This window comes from Aythya ferina (assembly GCF_964211825.1).
Source record: "Aythya ferina genome assembly, chromosome: 18".
In the NCBI taxonomy this organism is placed as follows: Eukaryota; Metazoa; Chordata; class Aves; order Anseriformes; family Anatidae; genus Aythya; species Aythya ferina.
The window spans coordinates 5142649-5163511 of NC_140317.1; the positions used below are offsets into that span (position 1 = coordinate 5142649).

General features: G+C 54.6%; 1 protein-coding gene across 2 annotated transcripts in view; it reads left to right on the top strand.

Moving 5' to 3' along the window:
- The window catches only part of MGAT5B (alpha-1,6-mannosylglycoprotein 6-beta-N-acetylglucosaminyltransferase B), a 56216-nt gene extending 36671 nt beyond the window's left edge, over positions 1 to 19545 (top strand). The window contains exons 9-17 of one of the 2 annotated variants that reach the window (XM_084492192.1): positions 6354 to 6485; positions 7422 to 7555; positions 8154 to 8290; positions 9799 to 9954; positions 10612 to 10758; positions 12076 to 12192; positions 17545 to 17619; positions 17850 to 18124; positions 19197 to 19545. In XM_084492192.1, the coding sequence (XP_084348318.1) occupies positions 6354 to 6485; positions 7422 to 7555; positions 8154 to 8290; positions 9799 to 9954; positions 10612 to 10758; positions 12076 to 12192; positions 17545 to 17619; positions 17850 to 18124; positions 19197 to 19395 (1372 nt within the window). In that variant the 3' untranslated portion in view covers positions 19396 to 19545. The remainder of the gene's footprint in view (positions 1 to 6353; positions 6486 to 7421; positions 7556 to 8153; positions 8291 to 9798; positions 9955 to 10611; positions 10759 to 12075; positions 12193 to 17544; positions 17620 to 17849; positions 18125 to 19196) is intronic. The other variant, XM_084492193.1, reaches the window with a different exon arrangement.
- The last annotated feature ends 1318 nt before the right edge of the window (positions 19546 to 20863 follow it).

The following is a 20863-nucleotide window of genomic DNA, read 5'->3' on the forward strand; positions in this document are numbered from 1 at the left end:
GCCAGGCTGGAGGTGAAACACGGCAGCAGAGCATCACTGGGCACATGTTGGCTGTGCTGCAATGTGCTGGGAGGGGACCAGGTGGGTTACGAGGTGTGCTGGGTGTGCAGGGGCAGGAGAGGGAGACAGCAGTGTTTTGAGACCTGAATAAAATAGACACTCTCAAATCTGAATATAAGCACTCGGTTCTTGCTTGAAGCCCCCCTGTGCTGCTTTGGTAGCCCAGATGCGTTTGCAGGGAGACAAGAACCAGGCTCGCTGTGCGAGGCAGGGGAGGGGAGGGTTGTCTGCAGGACCTGAGCTGGGTTCCTAATGAGGCAGCTCGAAGGAGATGCTGGAAAATTACAAGGAGAGCCTTTGGAGCAGTGGCTGTGCCATCACAAACCCACGATCGTCACTGGGTGCACGCAGCTGAGCATCCCCCCCAGCACCTCGGGGACGTGGCAGGATGGGCACCGGGCTCCTGCCCTGTCCTCGGGTGCTGGTGGGCACGGTCACACCAACACCTCTGGCTGCTTTCAGGGGGGGCTGCTGGGGAAGGGGTTTCAGGAGCTGGGGGCAGTTCTGCACGCTGCTGAAGTGATGGGGAGTATTGATCCTGGCAGCGCTGAAAGGTGCTTTTGAAATCGCCCCCTTGAAATTAACAGCTCATAAGGCAGGACAGAAAGTCGAAGAAAACAGGATTTGATGCCTCGCGGGGTCAGGGCTTTACAAAGTGTTCTTGGAGCTTAATTGCTCTGGTGTCAAGTCCTGGACTCACAGCACAGGCCCTGGCAGGGCACTTAATTTTAGGCATGTGCTTGTTCCCCTGCTGGCAGCCCTCTCCCTGGTGAGCAGCAGCGGCTGTGAGCCACGGGGTGCAGGCGAGGAGCATCCCAACAAGTGGGGCACGGCCACGGCACGGGGCTCTGCTCGTCCCCGGGCTGCATCCCAGTCCTTGCAGCTAGCGCAGCCACCGCTCTCATCTCGCTGCCTGGCATCTACTTAATTAGAGCCGCTATTTTCCCGTGCTTTCCACGGTCACTGAGGTGTATTCAGGCTGCAAGAAGGGCCATTCGAATGGAAACGCGATGGCCAGATGAAGGCATTTCTAATTATTTTCTGGCAGATAAAAGCCATCTCTCCGCCTTGCATCTGTTCGCACGAAAACCAACGCGGTGCCCGGCCTCCAGGCTTCACCTTCCATCTCCAGCTGGCAAACGCAGCCCTGGCATCGTGCAGGGACAAGCAGATGTCCAGCAGTGGCCAGACACGCGTGATGCTGATGGCATGGCAAGGTCGTGGGACTGATCAGCTCCTTTGGGCATGAAATGCGTTTTGTGTAGTGTCCGCTCTTCCCATTCCTGGAGACTGTGTGTTTCTATAAGCGGGTTTCGCGTCCGTGCTGGGGCATCGGGCTGGATGCTGCACGCCAGGGGGGAGGCTGGGTGTATTTTTCATTTTTTTTTTCCATCTGTAGTTTAATCAGGGCATGTTTCCAGCAGGTACGTCCTAGGTGATGCAGCACCCAGGGGCCTGGGACATCAGTGGGTAGGAACCGGCTTTGCTCTAGTGGTGCCTGTGACGATTTGGCTGAAAATATCCTTTATTTTGGGCTGCTGCAGATGTCACCGGGGCAGCAGGAGGCAGCCCAGCAAGGCGAGGTGCGCACAGGCACTGCTGGCACGAGAGCGCCCCGGCTGCTCCCTGGGTTAGCCCAAACATTTCTTTCCCTTTCCTGGGAAATTTATTGGCTATTTGCTGTATTTCTGACCAGGAAGAGCTCTCTGCCAGCACATCTCCAAACACAGGTAATTTTCCGCAGTTCATTGAACTTGGCACTGAACCCTGTGGGAGCCGTTCAGAGCAAGCAGGGCTGAAATCAGCAGCTTTGCGCCCTCTGCGCTTCTCCGGGGTTCAGCTCTGTCCAGCTCGGGCACCACTTCTGGCTTCTCCTGGCTAATTCCAGCCGAGAAATGCCACGAGTGCTGCTCCCCTTAACTCAGCATCTCCCTGCTCGGAGCTTTGCTGGCGGCTCCCACGTGGGGAGCAGGGATGGAGCCGCCTCAGCATGATGGGGAGGGATCTCTGCCACTTCGGAGGGCTCCATCCCGTAGGAGATGGAAGGTGCATAAATTAGCGCGAATTACCGAGCTGTTAAATTGCCCTCCTTCGTGAAATATGTTTATTTTGTAGCCAAATGAGGACTCGCTAAGCTGGCTTCTTCGCCTTTGCAGAAACTTCTGCTTTAATCACGTACAGGTTATCGTAACCTTGGTAATCACAGCAAAATTTAGAAAGGTGAGAGGAGCTCTGCCTCCTGCCACGATGGGAAAGCGGGGTGCTGTTGAACCTCAGAAGAAAACAGCATTGCTGGCACCCTCCCCCAGCTGGGCTACAGCACACAACCACAGGCCAGGAAAGGAGTCCAGATGCCTGTGGCACGTGGCAGGTGTAAGAAATGTGCAGGTGGCTTAACAAAGAGTCCTGTAATTGCTGGAAACCCCTTGCTTCTGAGGTCATCTCCTCCCTTCTGGCAGGAGGAAGAGCGGGGAGCAGAGGCCACGCAGCAGGGTGTGCATCTCACAGCCTCTGCTTTGCTCTTTAAATCACTGGTGACGGGGCTGTCCCAGGGGCCAGCACATTGCTCGGGCTGTCTCCAGCACCCTTTGTCCCTCGGGTAATTCCCTGTGCCTCTGCAAACAGGGAGCAGAAAGGGCACGAGCCCTCCTGCGGTCCCCCTGCTGCAGCCCAGCTGGCTGATGCCAGGAGATGCAGGCAGAGAGGGTGCAGTGGGATGTAACGTGGGATATTGGCTCGGGCTGTCAGCAGGTTCCCACGAGAGCTATTTGCTGCTGGGCTTCTCAGCCCCAGGAGCGATGACTCGGAGGGAAAGGTTGGGTTAATTTGAAAATAGGTCAACGGGATGTAAAGATAAGCCTGCAGTCATCTGAATTCAGAGAGCCTGCCCCGCGCTCGGGAAGGGAACGCGTCCCCTGGTTGATTGAAGTACCTACAAGGGGAAAATAGCAGGACAAGAAGCTGCTGTAGATTTATTCTGGAGTGGGCACAGCTGGTGGAGGCAGCTGGCAGAGGGGGAAGCTCGGTGCTTGTGTCTGCCAGCGTCGGAGGCGATGTGAACCCTCGTGGGAAGCGAGGGCTGAGGAAGCTGGCCGTGGGGATGCGCTGGGTGTCTCGGAGGGGAGGTTTCTGCAGGAGCAGGACCGGGATCGAGGGTTTCTCGAAAACAAATCTCCTGGCTGAGCTCGCTGAGAAAAAAAGGCGTTTGTGCTCGTCAGTTTTATTTGCGTAATTTCAAGCGCCATTAATGGTACACGGCACGAGGAAAAATCACGGAAATTTCACTCCAGCCATGAGTGAAATTGGGTTTAGTAGAAAATTAGTTGACTTAACTGGCAAATGATGAAAGCTTGAATAAAGAATGTTTAAATAAGGAGGAAAGGGGGAAAAAATTCCCGCCACCTAGGAGGTGCGGCCTGCATTTGCGTGATTGGATTATTAAAATCAGCAGTTCAGAATTGGTTAGGAAGGATAAGAAAGTGAGAGAGAGATGCTCTGCTTCAAAGCCACCAGCTCTGCCTTCAGATTCCTTCCTGACTCGGAGCACGGGTGGATGTGGAGAAGTCCCAGACATCTGGGGAGAGGTGGCAGGGCTGGGCTGGCGCCGTGGCACGTACCCAGGGGGAAGGTTGCAGAGGCTTCGGCATGAACTGCGCTGCCTGCTGCCTCCTGCAGCTCCTTGTCAAGCCTGGTCAGGGCTTTGTTCAAATCCTGGATGATTCTGAAACAAGGGTGCCTGTGTGACACGTCCGAGCTCGTGGCATCTTGCTTGGATGCATCTCACGAGCAGCCTCATTACAGAATGTATGGCACGTGTGTGCTGGAAAAGAAGTGGAAAAAGTGAAAAGATCTGGTTTGGTTAAATGCAAGGTTTGCTTGGCTCCATGGCTGTGCACTTTGGTGCAAGCCAGCACTGCTGCCAGGCTCTGGGCAGGGGTGCCTGCAGCCAAAACTCAGGGCTGGGTTGAAGAGCAGAGGTGCAGAGGGCTCGGGGAAAGGCACGGCATGGTTTCCATAACTCCTGAATACACATCGCTTGATGCCTGAGGTGGAAGTGGCACGTAGGCAAGCAAACGTGGCATTTACTATTGCATCTCTATAAAATCCTGGGGATTTTTAGTGGCTTTAAAATTCCCTTTCTCCCTAGTGCAGAGACAGCCAGGCTGTGCCCTGTTGCTCCAGCTGGGTGCAGCCTGTCCCCAGCCCAAACCCATCTCTGGGACCGCATCCTGCCCGCCCTAGGGGGCACCGGGGCATCATCTCCTATCAGGAGGAAACATCTCCACCCCCATGAGGCCGGGTCACCTTGCTGCCCTATTTATCTCATTGAGGTGGCTCGCGGAGGTGAGAGCCTTTCTATTCCTGCCATCTTCCCAATCTGCTGCGTCGTGTAAAATCACCCATAAAAGTGATAAAAGTGCAGCTTGTTTCCCCTGCGGCTGACCCGGCCGCTCTGCCCGGAGCTGCTGCTGATATTCCTTGTGACAGGAGCAGTGAAGCAGCTGCAGACGCAGCTCTTTGCCTTGAATTGAAAATCTGTGCTTTCCCTGGCTTGGGCGAGCGGTGTGATTCTGTGGTTACTCGCTTTGTGGAGTCACAGGAGTGCTCAATGGTTTGGGATGGCTCTTGTAGGGATGCAGAGGGGATGCTCAGTTTTGGAAGAAGAAATGTAGAGAAATTGAGAGAACCCATGAGAGAGGTGATATAAGAGTGAAGGCTTCAAAGTCTGGACATCTAAAAACCATCTGGGTCTTTTATTCCTAAGAAAAGGGAAAATACACATAGGGATGGATGGGATAAATTCCCATTAGGAGTTAGCAAGGAGCCCAGAAGAAAACAAAGCCAGACATCTCAGCAGTCAGGATTTCCAATGGTGCTGGGCTCAGCTTTGCAAAATACAAAAAATATTTCCCCCTGATAGAAGAACTGAGGCAGAACGGGGGCTGCAGTGTGGTGGGAGTGGGGCAGGACCCAGCTGGGTCAAATGGCCTCAGCATTTATTTTTATTTTTATTATTTTTTATTATTATTTTCTTGTGGATGTTTTCATTTCACAGTAATGGAGGAGCCAGTGTTTAGGAGGAAAAAGGCACAGGAACATTGCCACTGAGGGGCGGATCGCCTGTATTTCTGAGCACACTGGCACTCTGAAATCACACGTACATGTTGCAAGGGTTTTTGAGAAACCTGCTGAAGTTGGAAGGTGTCACTTTTTTTTCTTTCTGAGGAGGAAACGTGGTCCAGACAAGCAGATGGGCTGTCAGGCTGACATCAGTGGTACACTTAATGGAACAGCTTTGGGGAGAGGGATTCATCAGTTCACAGAGGTAATTGAAAATGGAAGGAGACATGCCGCAGGTTTACCAGCCATGTATCACGCCAGATTAATCACGTTGCACGTTGGCGGCAAGGTAACTGATGATCTTGATAAAGAGATTGCAGTCGATCTAGTTTATCTGGGTTTTCAGAATGCACCTTATCTGCTGCAGGAGGGAAGAGGGGGCTGAAAAGGGTTATTTTAAGGAACTGGCTGAAAATCCCTGGAAGTGGCACCGAATGAGACCCCCGGTCCAACTGCCCTGGCTTTGTGAGCTGTTCCACAAATGGGACAAAAACTCAGAAATAGTAATAAATGTACCCAAAATTCAGGGGCAGGCAGAGGGGAATGTGAGGGTCCTGTGGGATGTGATCGGTACCTGTAAGGGCTGGAGAGGAACAGGGTGTGTGTGATCTGCACAGGGTGGATTTGGGACCGGTGACCAAGCTGGAGAACTCGGGGGCACAGAGGACACGAGGACACGGTTGTGTTAAGTCTGTTGGTGTTGATGTGATTGCCAACAAAGCAAAGCAAACTGGTGTTTTCAACCTGAGGCCAGTCCTGTAGGGCCAGGGGAGCATGTGTGTCAGACGAGATGCTGGTGAGCTCTTGCTTCTTGCTCTGCAAAAGCTTCATCATCCATGTGTGCGCAGCAGGAACTTGGCTGGAGCGGGTGTGAAGATGGGGAGGGACCAGGACTCCCCCAAACCTCATTTTTTGGCCCAGAAAATGAAGGCTGAGCAGAGAAATGCTATTTTCCTGCCTTTCCAAGCATTGAGAGAGGAGCTCCAGCCTCACCTCACCTTGCACAGGGAACTCTGCCTGGGCACAGATGTGGGGACAAGGCTGTCCCCAAGTCCCCAGGGCATGAGGACAACGTGGAGAGCATGGAGCTGGCCAATGACCCTTCCTAAATCCCTGTGAGGGGTGTGCACATGTGTTGTTTGGAGCTGATGGGCCCTCCTGGTTCTCTCCAGCAATTTAGGGGTGCCTCCAGGACGGGGAAACTGTCCCTTGACCAACCCTTTGCCTTTTGACCTGATCTACACCGACTACCACGGTCTCCAACAGATGAAGCAGCACATGGGGCTCTCCTTTAAGAAATACAGGTAAGCAAACCCCTTCTTTCTCCAACCCTCCTTAACGAGCAAGCAAAGGCAGGTGCTGGTGACCTTGAACGACAACGGGCAACAAGAGATGCTGCAAAACTCATCATCACCCAGCTGCTGCGCCTCAGGGGCTGAGCTGTGGGGTCTCCATCACCACTTCTTTCCCCAGCCCAGCTCTGCCCTGTGCTGGGGCAGCCTCCCCTCCCCAGGAGCCCCTGGCCTCATCCAGGCAGTCTCTCCCTTTTTTATGGCAGCTCGGATTTTTGCCTGGCTTTACCAGCTGCCGCTGTGCTGCAGCCCCCGCTGCAGTGACACGAGGGGGTCTGCTCGCTCCAGAGCCTCACGTGTTTGAAACAAAACCTCGTTAGAAGAGTCTGAACTGGGAGGAAAACCCCCAACCTTATGGATGTCTGCGGCACATGTGTGCCTCCAAGCTGCAAGCCTGCGGGCATGGGTTGCTGTGCCACAAAGGGAGCGGGAGCCCTTTGTGTCTGCGAGAAGCAGAGCCCTGGCCCTGGCTCCTTCAGCACCAAGACAAATGTCATCATCCCCTAGTATATCACCAGGCAGGAAAATATGCGATTTAATTTAGTGCTGATAGTCCTGCTATTTATTATGTTTTCTCCCATCTCTTCCACTATCCTGCACAATTTTATTAGAGAGAAAAATGACAAGCAATGTTATTGCTTTTATTATAAATGCATTTGCTCTCACATTCAGCTTGTTTTTCTCTTCCCCGGCTTGATGTTTCCCTTTCTCTCCTTGGTCTTGTGCTGGTAATGCCTGCCTCAGCATTCCTGGGATATTGGGAAAAGCATTAGCAAGTCTCCAGGACGTGCATCATTCTGGAAAACAACGGGGAGAGAAAGCCCTGGGGTGGGAAATCGCTCCTTAGGCAGGCTTGGGGACGTGACCGTGTCCTTTCTCCTCTGCCAGGTGCCGCGTCCGAGTCATCGATACCTTTGGGACGGAGCCAGCCTACAACCACGAGGAGTACGCCACGCTGCGTGGCTTCCGCACCAACTGGGGCTACTGGAACCTGCACCCCTCCCAGTTCATGACCATGTTCCGTAAGCTGGGGACGGGGACCCACGGGGGCAATTTTGGGGGCTTGTAGGTGCCGCAGAAGCAGCTCTGGCTGCCTTTAGAAGGAGCTACAGGGACGGTGCTGTCCTCCCTGGCTGCGATCCCGCTCCCCGAGGCATCCAGGTGGGCGCTGAGGCACCACAGCCCCTGGTGCCTCTCCTGTTGTGGGAGTGTGAGATGCAGGAGAGGTGGCTCCAGCACGCTGCCAGCTCCCATGGCACAGTCTGGTTTGCAGAGTGTGATTTTTCCTCAACTGGGATTTTTGAGGCAGGAGGCAGCCCAGGGCTTGGATTTACCTGATAAGCCATGCCGTGGAAGGGAGCTGCACTCGAGCGAAGCCCGGTGACCCTTTGGGTGCTCAGTGACTCAAACGTTAATTTTTCCTGTCTGGAAACCCATTTATTATCCTTAAAAATGCCTTTTGTTTTAAAGAGCCCCTCGAGCAGGTGCAAAGCCTTTATTTTTTGAGGTGCTCTCCTGGGATTTCACATTATTTTTCCTCCAAGCTCCATCAAGGCGCTGGAGCCGGCCTCGTCTCAGCCCCACGAGGTCCGAGCCGTGTCCCTCTTTTGGTGTCCGCAGCTCACACCCCCGACAACTCCTTCATGGGCTTCGTGTCGGAGGAGCTCAACAAGACGGAGAGGCAGCTCATCAAGTCCAACAAAGTGGGCAGCATGGCGGTGGTGTACGGGAAGGAGGCCAGCATCTGGAAGGTGCGTGTCCTTGGGCGCCAGGGCCACCACTTTCCATGCATCCATAAAAAAAATAAAACACCCTTCTCCCTTTCATAGGAGGTACCGGGCTCTTGGTACTGGCTCTGCCTCCCCTCCTCTCTCTTCCAGAGTTGTTTTTCCTCCCAGGGCTTGAGAACAAGGAGCTAACTCTTGATTTTGTGTTTTTCTTTTTTCCTTCCCCCTTTGCGCACCACTGGGGATGTTCCAGCTGCAGGTAGGGTGCTGCACCCCGCTGCTGTCCCGTGTTAGCCCTGTGCACTGTCTAGGGGGGGGAAAATGTCATGTTTGCCTCTTGTTTGCCCCCAAGTGGATGGGGGGCTGCATCTGCCATCGTGCCCCCTGCCCATCCCTTGTGCCTCTGCCCTGGGTGTGTTACAGGGAGAGGTGAAGATGTTTTGTCATCTCATTTGACCCCCCTGAACCTCTTCTTGTCCAGAAGCTTCATTTGAGCTTTGTTAGGTTCATCTGGGAGGGGATTCAAGACGGTGAAAATCACCATTTGCCTGCCTTTAGTGCTACAAACGTTTTCTCCCTTTAGCTAGAATCCACAAATAATATCCAACGCCCCCAACAGCATGTCAGGGTTAGATTATGCTCAGCAGAGCTGGGTCTGGTTCTCCCCACCAGTGATGCTCTGTGGTGTTTTACCTCCATCTCCTCAGGCCCTTTGTGGCCAAGATTGCACCCCGCAGCCTTGTCTCACCAGGAACTGCTGCTTGGCTTCTTTCCTCTGTATGCAGCTCTGGTTTTTAGCCTTAGAGAAGTCCAGGGCTACGTGGCTGAGTGCAGAAATGCTGTGTTCAGAGAGGCTTTAAGGCAACGTGTGGAGTTTTCTCAAATTCCTCCTTTATACCTCCTGATTCCCTCCCAGCCTTCTCCTTAGGGGCCTATCGCAGCCCTGGAATAAGCTGAAAGCACAGCATCCAAAGTATGGTCCCTCTGTGCTTTTCTGAGCAAAAAGAAAAAAAAAAATAAAAAAAATCTGCAGCAGAAAAATTGTTAAAATGGAAGGCTGCTTCGGAGAGCAAAAGCTAGAAAGCCTCTAAAAGAAGAAAAATGATGACCCTCTTGATTTTCCAGGTAGTAAAACAAGCTGAGGGATTAAACCCAAGTGAGAACATCCTGGGGACTTGTTACGTGGAATGAGAGGCCATTAACAAGCCCTGGCTTTGCAAACCTCCCCCTGCCTCCACTCATCTGTAATTCAGCAGCTCTGGCACCAAAGCTGCCTGCGGACGCTGCGGGGAAAGCCGGGCTTGGGGTGCTGGTGTTCGTGGCATGTTTTGGGGTGCTGGATTTTGGGGACCCCCTCCTCTAAATATATGTCTTGAGGGATCCGTGGGGGAGGAGAGGGTTTTGCCCTTCCTAAAAGGGTTGGGGGTGGGTTTGGTGGTTTTTGGCTGTTCCAAGCAAGTGGTTTCAGAACTAAATCTCACCCACCCCAGGAGTTTGGGGGGGTCAGCCCCCCAAATTCTTGCGTCACTCCTCCGCAGGGCAAGGAGAGGTTCCTGGCCATCCTCAACAAGTACATGGAGATCCACGGCACGGTGTACTACGAGACGCAGAGGCCGCCGGAGGTGCCGGCCTTCGTGAAGAACCACGGGCTGCTGCCGCAGCACGAGTTCCAGCAGCTGCTGCGGAAGGCGAAGGTGGGCGACCCTCGAGCTCTCTGCCACGGCCCTTCGTTAAGCAGGCCTTGAGAAACCAGCTCTAATTAAAGGCGAGGGCGGTGGGGGGAGAGCCCCGTGCCTGCTCGCCTCCTAGGTTCACTGTCAGCAGGGCTAATTACCCGGGAGCGGAGCAGAGCACCTCATTTCAACTCGAGACGTGTCTGACGAGTTTCTCCTCCTCGCAGACGGAGTGCAAAGTTTCTTGATTAATTAATTTCATGCTCAGGCTTTTTTAGTTCTTTTTATTCTTCCCCTTGCCTCGATAAAATGAAATGGGACAAACCTCAGAGCGAGGTGCAGGGTGCTGGCACAGTGCCCCCGGTTCCCCAAGCAGAGCATCATTTCTCTGTGCAGGACCACAGTGGTTGCAGCCACTGTGGGTGATCTCTGCAAGTCCCCCTGCTACAAACACCCCATTATCTTGTACCAGTGGGCTGTGAGCCACAGAGCATCCATCTGACCACGGGGGTAGTTTTTAACACCTTTAAGCTGTGGGGTGTTGAACCGCGTAGAGCTGCCATAGTGGCTCGGTAGCAGCACAAAAACTGGTGGGTTATTCAGGAGCCTTTCCACAGGGCTGGCGTGCCAGAGACCAAGGCAGCATTAACTCACATCACCTGGGTTTGCTCCTTGCAGCTCTTTATTGGCTTTGGGTTCCCCTACGAGGGCCCTGCCCCGCTGGAGGCGATCGCCAACGGCTGCGTGTTTCTGCAGGCGCGCTTCAACCCCCCGCACAGCTCCCTCAACCACGAGTTCTTCCGCGGGAAGCCGACGTCGAGAGAGGCAAGTGTGTGTGTGTGGGGAAAAAAGGTGTTAAACTGGGATTTTTTGGAGAGGTTTTCTCCAAACCCTCAGGTGCAGAAGTATCCAGAGTGTTTGGATGGAAGGGGTCCTGCTGGGTGTTGCAAAGGAGAGCGTGGTGTGGGAGATGCTTGCAGACCCCAAAAACGCATGTTAATTCCCTTCTGATCGGGGCAGATCCACACACACCTCTCCTGGACAGGGTCTGGTGCTCCCCTGCAGCCTGAGCCCAGCATCTCCCCCCTCGTTCTGCAAAACAAGAAGGATGCCGGGACCTCAGCACGGCTGCAGGGGGACAAAATCCCTCCCGGGCTTGCCTGTCGCTGGGAATTCAATCTGAGCGAAGCAGGAACTCTTTAAAAGTTAAAGGGTTGAGAAAATTGCCTCTTTCATTATTAATGAAGTGGATAATGCAGCGCTCGCTCCCCGCGCTCAGCCTGGCAGTGGCTGTCATGTGCCTGGTGGCTGGGCCACTCTGTCCCCAATCGTGCCTGTCCCCACCGGCTGCCTGGGGCTGTGAAATGCCCCAGGGTGGTCATAAAGGGGAGGGGAAGGAGGTTTGGCAACCTGCTGAGGAAAAAAAGGGAAGGGAGAGCAAGCTGGGGAAGAAACTGAGGAGTGTGTGTTGCTCTCCTCCTCTTCCTGGCAGGTTTTCCTGCTCTGCAGTGCTCCCCAAAACAGCTCAGCATCCTCTCCCTTCCTGTCCCATGGGGAGATTTCGGGCTCTGGCTGCCCTACAGCAATGTGGGGCTGGAAAGGCAGTGTCAGATGTTTAAATAAAAGAGGCAAGTTCCCCCAAAATTGCCTGGTGAGAGGTGGGTGGCGGTGGGGTACCAACGAGTGGCTTCCTGCAGCATCTGCCAGCACCACTTTCTCCTGGTGACAACTTCTCTGCCCCTTCGGTGGGGACAGATTTTGTCTCCGACCTGTTTCTTGATCTGGCAATGAGAGATGTCTGTTTTGCCCCCTGGCTCCCTTGAATGATTCAGGTCAAGGTTAGGTTTTACCCGAGTTATGGGGATGGGGACATTCGGAGCAGCTGGGGCACTTTTGGCACCGATGGGAACGAGGCATCCCAACCCAGTGGGAATTTTAGGGCATCAGCCTAACGCTGGGGAGCAGCTGGGCTTGGAGGAGCTGCTCTCTTCCCAGCACATCTCCATGTGCAGTGGTTTAAAACCAAACACGGCTGAGCCGGCGGCAGTCTGCTCCTCTCTGCCGGTGTGGCTGCGGGTGCCAGACAGCAGCGCTGCTTCTGGCAGGGACTGCAAAAAAACTGCTCCCGTTGCTGCCTTGTAGGTGTCCTCCCAGCACCCATATGCCGAGGACTTCATTGGGAAGCCCCACGTGTGGACTGTCGACTACAATAACTCCGAGGAGTTCGAAGCTGCTATCAAAGCAATCATGAGGACCCAGGTGAGGCTCGGAGAAAGGGCTGGGGGGTGGTCACTGATGGTTTGCAGGACTTAGAGCAGTGGTGGTGCTGGTGGCTGGCTCTCCCTTTTGAGCACAAGGTGCTTTTCCCTCCTGGCTTCCCCTCTGGGATTATTTGCACGTGCAAGGCAGCAGCCCTGACCTGCAGCCTGCAGGGCAGCTCACGGTGCCGCTTGTGTTGGTGCGGGTCAGATGGAGCAAGGCGGTGCTGGGGTGAGGGAGATGAGGTTTGGGACCAGGGGGTGGCTGGAGATGCGTGGCAGTGGTGGCACCTGGCACTGAACCACACTGCTGCAAATATTTACCTCCCGTGCAGGGGTTGGAGCCTCTCCGAGTTTGTAAAGTCAGTTTTCCTGGAGGGGGAAGTGCTGGTCTCTGATCTCTCACGATTTACTTTGGTTACGATCAACTGTCCCCTTGTGATAGCGATGTGTTGCTGAGATGGGGCTGGGCTTTGGGGCTCACGGGCTGGGATTTTGGAGGGTGCTGGGGTGATGCTGACCAGGGGGTGACCGCAGGCTTCGCTGGTCACCTGCTTGTTGGCGAGGTCACCAGCGGAAACGTGCATCTTTGCTCCTCCTGGCTTAACACAAAGCAGACACAGACATACTTATAGAAATCCAATAAACCCAGCCTCTTGGTCTTACTGGGGCTGAAAACACAGGAAAGGTCCCTGTCATCGCTGCCTGTCCCTGCACGAGAGGCACCAGTGCCTGTGACAGCCTGGGGACCTCAGCCAGCCAACGCAGTCACTGCCCAGCTCTGTCACCGGTGACTGTTGTGGCTCTTCATCTCCCTCACTTTCCCTAAGAGTTTGCAAAGAACGAACAAAACTGACTTAGGAAAACATTCTGTCCTTTTGCGCACGCGTTGTGGGATCTCGGTTAAAATGAAATTAAAAACGATTCCATCCCTGCTGCCGTGCCGCCGGGCCAGCTGTCGGCGTGTGCCAGCGGCAGCGAGCGACCCGGCACCATCTGCTCGGGGAGATGCTGCAGGGTGTGCAGGAGAAGAGGAGAGGTGTTGGAGAGAGAAAATAGAGGTGTCTGGGGCTGCCCTGCCATCAGGGGCATAAAAAGGGGAGAATTAGAATTAAGTGTGGGGGAAGTGCTGGCTTTTGGGGTGATCCGGTCCCTGGGCAGCTGTGTCATGCTGAAATGTGGACTGAATATGGACTGGGTAATTTAGGAGTTTAATGGTAAGCCCAGGGTTTAAAATGAAATAAAAAGGGAGGATTTTGGGAAGTTCTGCCTCAGGCTGATGAGTTCCCATCACCAGTTTTCTCCCTGTTCCCACCGTCAGCTGTTCATGCAAATGCAGTTGCGGTGCAGTCACAACACATCCTTCCTCCCTCCCTTAATTAACATTTCCTACATTGCAGAACAGCTGGCGGGAGGCAGGGGAGCACCAAAAACGTGGGACCTGAATGGGTAGCGTGGGAGTGCCAGGTCCGTGGTGTGGGAACCTGGGGCTGGGCACTGTATGGGGCTTTCTGTGCTTTCCCCATTACAGTGAGACACCCACACTGGAAATGGGGCTTCATGGTCCTATTAAATTAAACCTTGAAGGGGAGCAGGGAGGGAAGCTCAGGCTGCCTCCCAAAACCAAGGAGGTCCTGTCCACCAAGAAGGGTGCTGGGATAATCCCACAACACACTTCTGCTGGTTTGTGTTTTTTTTTTTTTTTTTTTTACATGATCTATAAATCCTCTGGAAGCAGAGCAGGGACCAAGGATGAGCAACTGCTTTTTTTTTCTTCCTTTTTTTTTTTTGTTTGGTTAAATAGAAAGGTCTGCAATACTAGAGATGCTGTCAAGGCAATTAAGTCTAAAATTGACCTCCCTCACAGGTTTAAAAGCCCCATTATGGGCTTTGGCTTCAGGAATCCCTTGGTATCTTGTCTTTAAAGTAATGTTTGTTACAGCAGGAAATGAAAACAAATGTCTTAGCGGCAGGAGCGGGTGGTTCAGTGCTGCTGCTCCCAGCCAGGTAGGAGGAACAGTTTTCCTGGCTCCTTTTCTCCCCAAGGCAAAACGGGACATTGTGTCATCCGAATATTTGGCAAATTTGTCTTTCAGAATAATGACCATCAATTTATAATTTTATTTTCACTGGAAACATTTCATTTCAACATTACCAAAATGAGGTGATGTGTTTTGGTTTCCCATCTGCATGGCTTTGTCTGAAACTGCCCGGCTCGCTCACTGAAAGGGAGGCTTGGATCCGAAATGATGCATTTCCCTTTGCCTCCCCAAGCAAAACAGATTGCCTGACCTGAAACAACACATTTTTCTCCTTGATGGCTGGAAACACTGGAAATTGAAATCCGACCCAAAACTGATTTTTTTTTTTTTTTCCTTTTTTTTTTTTTCCATCGTGACACTGAAAAATCACTCATCGCACACCTTTGGCTTTGAAGCTTTGAGGCAGGTGTCAGTAAAACATTTTCCAGAGGTGAAGCTGGGGAAGCTGCAAGGTGTCTCCTTTGATGTGCCTCCACAAGAGGCTTCATGCGGGGTGCTGGCACCCAGGGGTGCTGGGACCCCTCGAGGGGCTTGGGAGCTGCTGCCACCAGTGGGGAGGTGGCAGCAATCCTGAGGCTGTGCTCGCCTGCTGGGTCTGTGTGCCCTGCACATAGCGGCGTTGAGATGCAGCAGGTGTCCTTCTCCGTGAGCCAGCTGAGGTTTGCTGGAAGAAAAAAAACTTTTTTCCCTCTTGCTAGAGGTTTCAACACAGCTTGGGTTTGCAATGCCTCTTTGCAAAAGGCAGCACCCCCTGCGGGTGGCCCCTTTGGAGCTTGTCCCGCGGTGGAGCCGCTTTGTGCTCCCCGATTGCTCTCAACCCCAACCTGGCCGTAAGGAGGATTTGGAGCATGGCAGCTCCATATAACAGCCAAACCCATATAACCCAGACAGCAAACCACCACCCAGGAGAGGGAAAAACATGAGACAAATTGCCCCCCGGAGCAGTGACACCAGCCAGGGGCTGGGGGCGAGGAGGGGAGAGGTTTCCATGCACGGTCATTTCCTTGGCCTTCAACTTCTTCCCTTGTCAAAAACAGTCCCCGCACAAGCAATTTAATAGACCCAATATTCTGGTGTAGCGAAGGGAGAAGGCTTCATTATATTAAAGTCAAACATACAGGAATATAATGGAAAATTATACATTTCAGACTATGCTTGAAAGAGTGGCGTATTAAACATCACCGCCAAAATAGCTGGTTAAAGCCTTCCCAGCCTGCTGCTACGTGCTGGCAGACAATTGCATTACTTTTCTACTTATTTCTCTGGTGACGTTTGGATTTATTTTTTTCTCTTTTGTTCCCTTTGGACCCAAGGAGGCTTATTCCTCCCTCCAGCTCTGGGATTCCAGAGCAGGACTGTAAAAATCCCAAAGCGCCTTCACACCTTGCTTTGGGCCTGGGTTCACCAGTGATGTGTGCAGGAAAGGGTGGCAAAACCCATCCCAGGGGGACCCCTGTGGCCCCCAAACCTCAAGCTGTGGGGTTGGGGTGATGGGGTGAGCCCCCCCAGCCCTACCTGCCTCTAGCTCAGAGCATCCCCCAGGGCAGAGCCCGAGCTCCCGGCACGGGGAGCAGCATTAACACTGCAGCTGTCAAGGGGAGGCCAAGCCTGTCAGGTTTTAATTAAACAATTATCTTCCCGAAATTGGCATTTTCCTGCAGTTGTGGTGGCGGGAGCTGAATTTTAACGAGTGTGGGTGAGGGGTGGCAGGGGCAGCGAGAGCTTTTGGGGTAACTCAGGGGTGGTGGGTGCGCTGTGGGGGGGTCGCATCCCATCATCAGTCACATTGTGCCCTTCAGGCATGGTGTTTTGGGGGGAAAGAGGCTGTTTTACAGGCTTCTGTCTGCATGGCAGCATCCTGAGCAAAGTTCCCCAGCATCACTGCTGTGAGCACAGTGCTGGTGATGCTTTGTAGCTGGGTAGCCCCAAATCCACTCCAAGCAGCCCCAAAGCTGTGCCAGGCAGCCCCAAATCCACTCCAGGCAGCCCCAAGCCCTGCTCAGGCTTCATGCAGCAGCACGATGCTCTGTGAAGGACTCGGCCCCGGTTAACTCACTGCTAATTCAGAGGCAGGATCAGTGCCTGCCAAGGTGTCAGCCCCGATTACGCTGCACACCTGTAATGAGACAGAGCAGCTGTGATTTCCAGCCTTGCCGAGATCTCAGGTGGGATATTTATGGTGGGGAGACGCTTGGAGGGATCTTCTTGGCAGGCTGAGCCTTTTGAGCTCGGCTTTGACAGGTACTTCAAAGGAGACAGCTATTTTGGATGCGCAGAAATAGGAGAAGCAGTGTTTTCCGGCTGAACTATCTTTGGGGTATTTTTGCTTCTAATCCATCCCTCGCACGAAGCTCAGCAGAGATGCGCAGGGGAAGGGGGGGCTCCAGCACCAGCCCCTTCCCGCACCAAACCCCACGGAGGGAGGGATAAGGTGACCCCACAGGGTCTGGGGGTGTTGTGGGGGCTGGGAGGCAGAGGGGGAAGATGATTTCCACAGCGGGATGTGAGGGCAGCTCTGGGGGAGGGAGGTGCGATGTGGAAAAGCAAGAGGAGAGCAGCAGCGTTTCATAACCCGCGCTAAAAATACACCGGAGTGCTGCTGGCTCTGCACAAACAGCAGGACGGGGCTGTGGGAGGCGTTTGCTCCATCCCAGGGTGAGGACCCGTCCTGTGGTCCCCCGTGTCCAACATGCCAGTCACTGACATCTCCAGGGGGCCAGGGAAATGCCCCTGAAAATGGTTGGGAAACTGGGGTGGAGCAAATCTGTTGAGCTCCTGGACACTTTGTTGGGCTGGAAGTGTTCAAGCTTTCCTTTGAAAGTGACTTATTGCATTAAACTGAATTTATTTTGCAGTTTTATTTTACAAACAACACCAAGAAAAAAAAAAAAAGACAATAGAGCAAGGTGACCTCATTTTAACCAATATATGGGTCAAACCCCAGTTAATCCTTCACCCTCTTTCTCTCAAACGCTTTACTGCTTGCCAAGGTTTTGCAGTGCTAGGTTTTTGCAGTCCTAGTTTTCCTCCAAATTGGATCGAAGATTTCCAAGCTGAGGTCCCAGTCCTGGGAGGGGTCTGATTCCTGCAGTGCCCTTGCGTGGTACTTGCTATTTTTAGGAAAAGGAGATGAATTAATTCAGGAACTGGATGGTTTTCTTCCATGTCCTTCTGCTCTGGCGGTACATGGAGGGACAGGAGTATTATTTATTCTGTATTTCCCCACGGTTCCTGTGCTCTCCAGCCCGGAGATGGCTGGGATGGGCGAGCCTTTCCCTCCTGCTGCAGTGCTCTTCTCTTCCCCTGCACAGGTGGACCCTTACCTGCCTTACGAGTACACCTGCGAGGGGATGCTGGAGCGGATCCACGCCTACATTCAGCACCAGGTCGGGCACCGTCTCTGTTCTGCCGGGGAAGGGACCCCTGGCCCATGGAGGCTCCTGGGGGGGACAGCAGGAGCTGGGCACAGGAGATTTGTCACAAGGCAAAGATGCTCAGGGGCTGGCGGAGGGAGGCTGGGGCAGGAGCCGCCAGCAGCCCGAGCGTCCTGCCGTGCCCCCATCCCCACCACCCCCCCTTTCCCTTTGGGCACTGACCTGTTGCCTTTCCCTCCTAGGATTTCTGCACCACGACGTCTCCTCCTCCACCTCCCAGGGCCAAGAGCCCTGCTATGCAAAGCCCCCCGAGCGTGCTGGCCCTGTCCCCCAACGCCACCCACCTGGTGTGGTCCCCCAGCGCCAGCCGGGACCCCCACGCCTGGCCACCGGTGGACTCGCTGCAGGTGTGGGTGTCGGAGACGCGGCACGCCTGCACCGAGACGTGCCGGCGGCACGGGCTGGTCTGCGAGCCCACCTTCTTCAGGTTCCTCAACAAGAAGGAGGTCTTCCTCCAGTAAGTCCTGTCCTCCTCCTTGGCACGGTGCGGTGACATCCCAGGGGGGCTGCTGGAGATGCTCCCCCATTTGTTGCTCCCTGCTTTGTCCTGCACCCCCGTTGTCCCCGTGTCCTCCCCCTAAAACCCCAAAAGCTGAATGGTTTTGTCCTTCCCAAAGCAGCACTGGCACATCCAGGCATGGCACCATCCTTCTCCCACCCTGCTTCTCTCCGCCTCCCGCGTGCTCTCTCCCTTTCTGTCCTTTTTTTTTTTTTTTTTTTTTTTTTTTTTTACGTCTTTCTCCATAAAACTGCCTTTTGAACACACAGCAGTGAAGTTTTAATAGAGTATAAATCTGTCACCGGGCTCCGTGCTGCTGCGTGGACAATTAAGATGCGAGTATTACCATTTCCGTCACGCCGGCCAGGCAGGCAATTTGGGGCCTGGTGACAGTTTTATATGACGAATTAGAGCTGGGGCGTGCATTTCGCTCTGTGCCCCAGTGCCTGGAGCCCTGGGGGAGCTGTGGGTGGGCTCGGGGGGCTGGAGGGGCACAGAGCAGGGGCAGCGCTGGTGCTGGAGCTCCTGCTGCAGACACAAGCCTGGAGAAGGATGAAGCTGGGATCCTGCTGCTCCTTGGGGCCTTTGTGGGTTCCCATCTTCATTTTCCTGCTTCGGGCTGTCAGGGGACACCAGGGCGTGCATCTGACTTGGGTGCACTCCCAGGGGATGGTGCCCACAGGGTGCAAGCATCCCTCTTGGCCCAGGGGGGATGTAAGGAGTTTTAGTGGGATTTGGCCTGTGATTCCCTGAGTCCTCCATCTATGGCCTGCATGAGGTTTGGGGCAGTCCTCGGGTTGCATGGTTCGGTTTTGGGGTGTTTTGGGCTGGCAGCTGGCATCCACATCAAGGTGCCAAGCATAGTGCTTGTGGTTCCTGCAACCAGCAGAGACCCCAAATCTCACCCAGGGTACACCCCGGGGAGGATGGACAGAGAATTAAAGACCCCATAGCGAAGCACCAGGCAGCCTCCCCACCCGGAGAGGGGGCACCGAAGCCCACCCGTGCTTTTTTTTTCCTTCATTCCCAGGCTCAGCATCACCTGCGACAGCACGGAGTACGAGATGAACCATCTCTACCCGGCGGTGGCCGAGAACGTCCACGAGTGCTACCTCCAGAAGGAGCCGCTGCTCTTCAGCTGCGCCGGCCACAACTCCAAGTACCGGCGCCTCTGCCCCTGCCGCGACTACCGCGAAGGACAAGTGGCTCTGTGCAGGGACTGCGTGTGACTCGGCCACGTGCTGCAGCCGGGGGCTTGGGCTCAAAGCTTCTGCAACAGCCGGGCAGCAGGACGGGTCCCTCCCGGCGGGACGCGCGCTGAGCCGGGGGTCCCAGACTCTCGTGGGTTGTTTCGTCCTCCAGCCGGCTGTGAATGACCGTGTCCCGACGTTTGGTTTCCTTTTCTTCTCGAGGCGCAGCGCCCGTCCGCATCCGGACCCACCCGGACCGTGTTGGGGCTGGGGCGGGGTGGCAGAAAAAGGGGGCTTGGGGAGGTGGGGGACACCCTTCCCCTCTTCTGGCGACGGGGATGAGCCACCAGCAGACTGCAGTTTCAGGGTTTTCAGCCTCTTGAAGCATCCGAGGTCGTTTTATTTATTTATTTTTTAACCACTCCCTCCCTGACAAGTGGTAAATTAAAGGGGAAACAACACCCAGCCCTTCTGCAAGGAGTTATTGGGCTGCTTGGGGGGGCTGCCGGTGCCCACCCTGGCTGAGGAGGACGAAGCCTGAGGATGGGGGCTGCGTTGGGTGGGTTCAAGGGGGGCTGTGCCCATGGTGCCCCCCAGGAATTTAGGGGCAGGCTGGGGCTGGAGCGAGCAGCCCTTTGGGGGGCTCTGCAGAGGATGCTGCTCTCAGGGGTCCCTCCCTGGTGCCGCTCTCCACCCTGCCAGGGTGCGCATGGCACTGCACATCCCTCCAGGGACTCCTGCACCCCAGCCCGTGGGGGCACAGCGCCCCGTTTGCTCTTTGTCTGAGCGGGGCAGGAAGGAAGAGGTGCTGCAGCAGCTGGGATGAAATATTGGCACAGGCTGAACCTGGGGGAGAAGGTGTAAGAGCAGCACTGTGTCTGCAGCACCGGGCAGCTGCAGGAGGAGGTGAGCTCCGGGCAAAGATCTTCCAAGCAGCATCTTTGCTTCTTTACCTTCTCTTCATGCTTGTCATCAGCCTCACTTCAGAGAGGAGCTCAGTGCTGCTTCTGTTCCTCTCCTGGCTGCCCTCTTGCTGCCTTAGCGCTGGCTGTGGAGCCTGGGGGTGAACCAGCCGCTGTGTTTTTGTAGGGTTGCTCACCAGAAGGAGGTGCAGGGTTGATGCTCAGCCCTCTTTCTGCACAGAAACGCTGGAGAGGGAGGCTCTGACATCCCAGAAAAACTCACTCCCAACCCTTCCCCACGTGGAATAACTCCTGTACCAGGCAGAGAGCCGTGCTGCGGTGACAGCCCCTGCAGTGACAACTGGGAGCATTGTCCCTACCTGGCTCGAGGTCACTGCTGGAGCAAGCAGGATGAGTGCGAGCCCCGTTTTGGCACAACACTGCTCTCGCCACCCCCCTTCCAACCTGGGCAGGGGGCACCACGGGGTGCTTGTCGACCAGGGCGAGGCGAGAGCTGGAGTCGTCGCCGTTATCCTGGAGCAATTTGTCAGCTTCAGCACGAAATTGCACAGGCAGCCTCCAGCCAGCCGGCGACGCCGACAAGG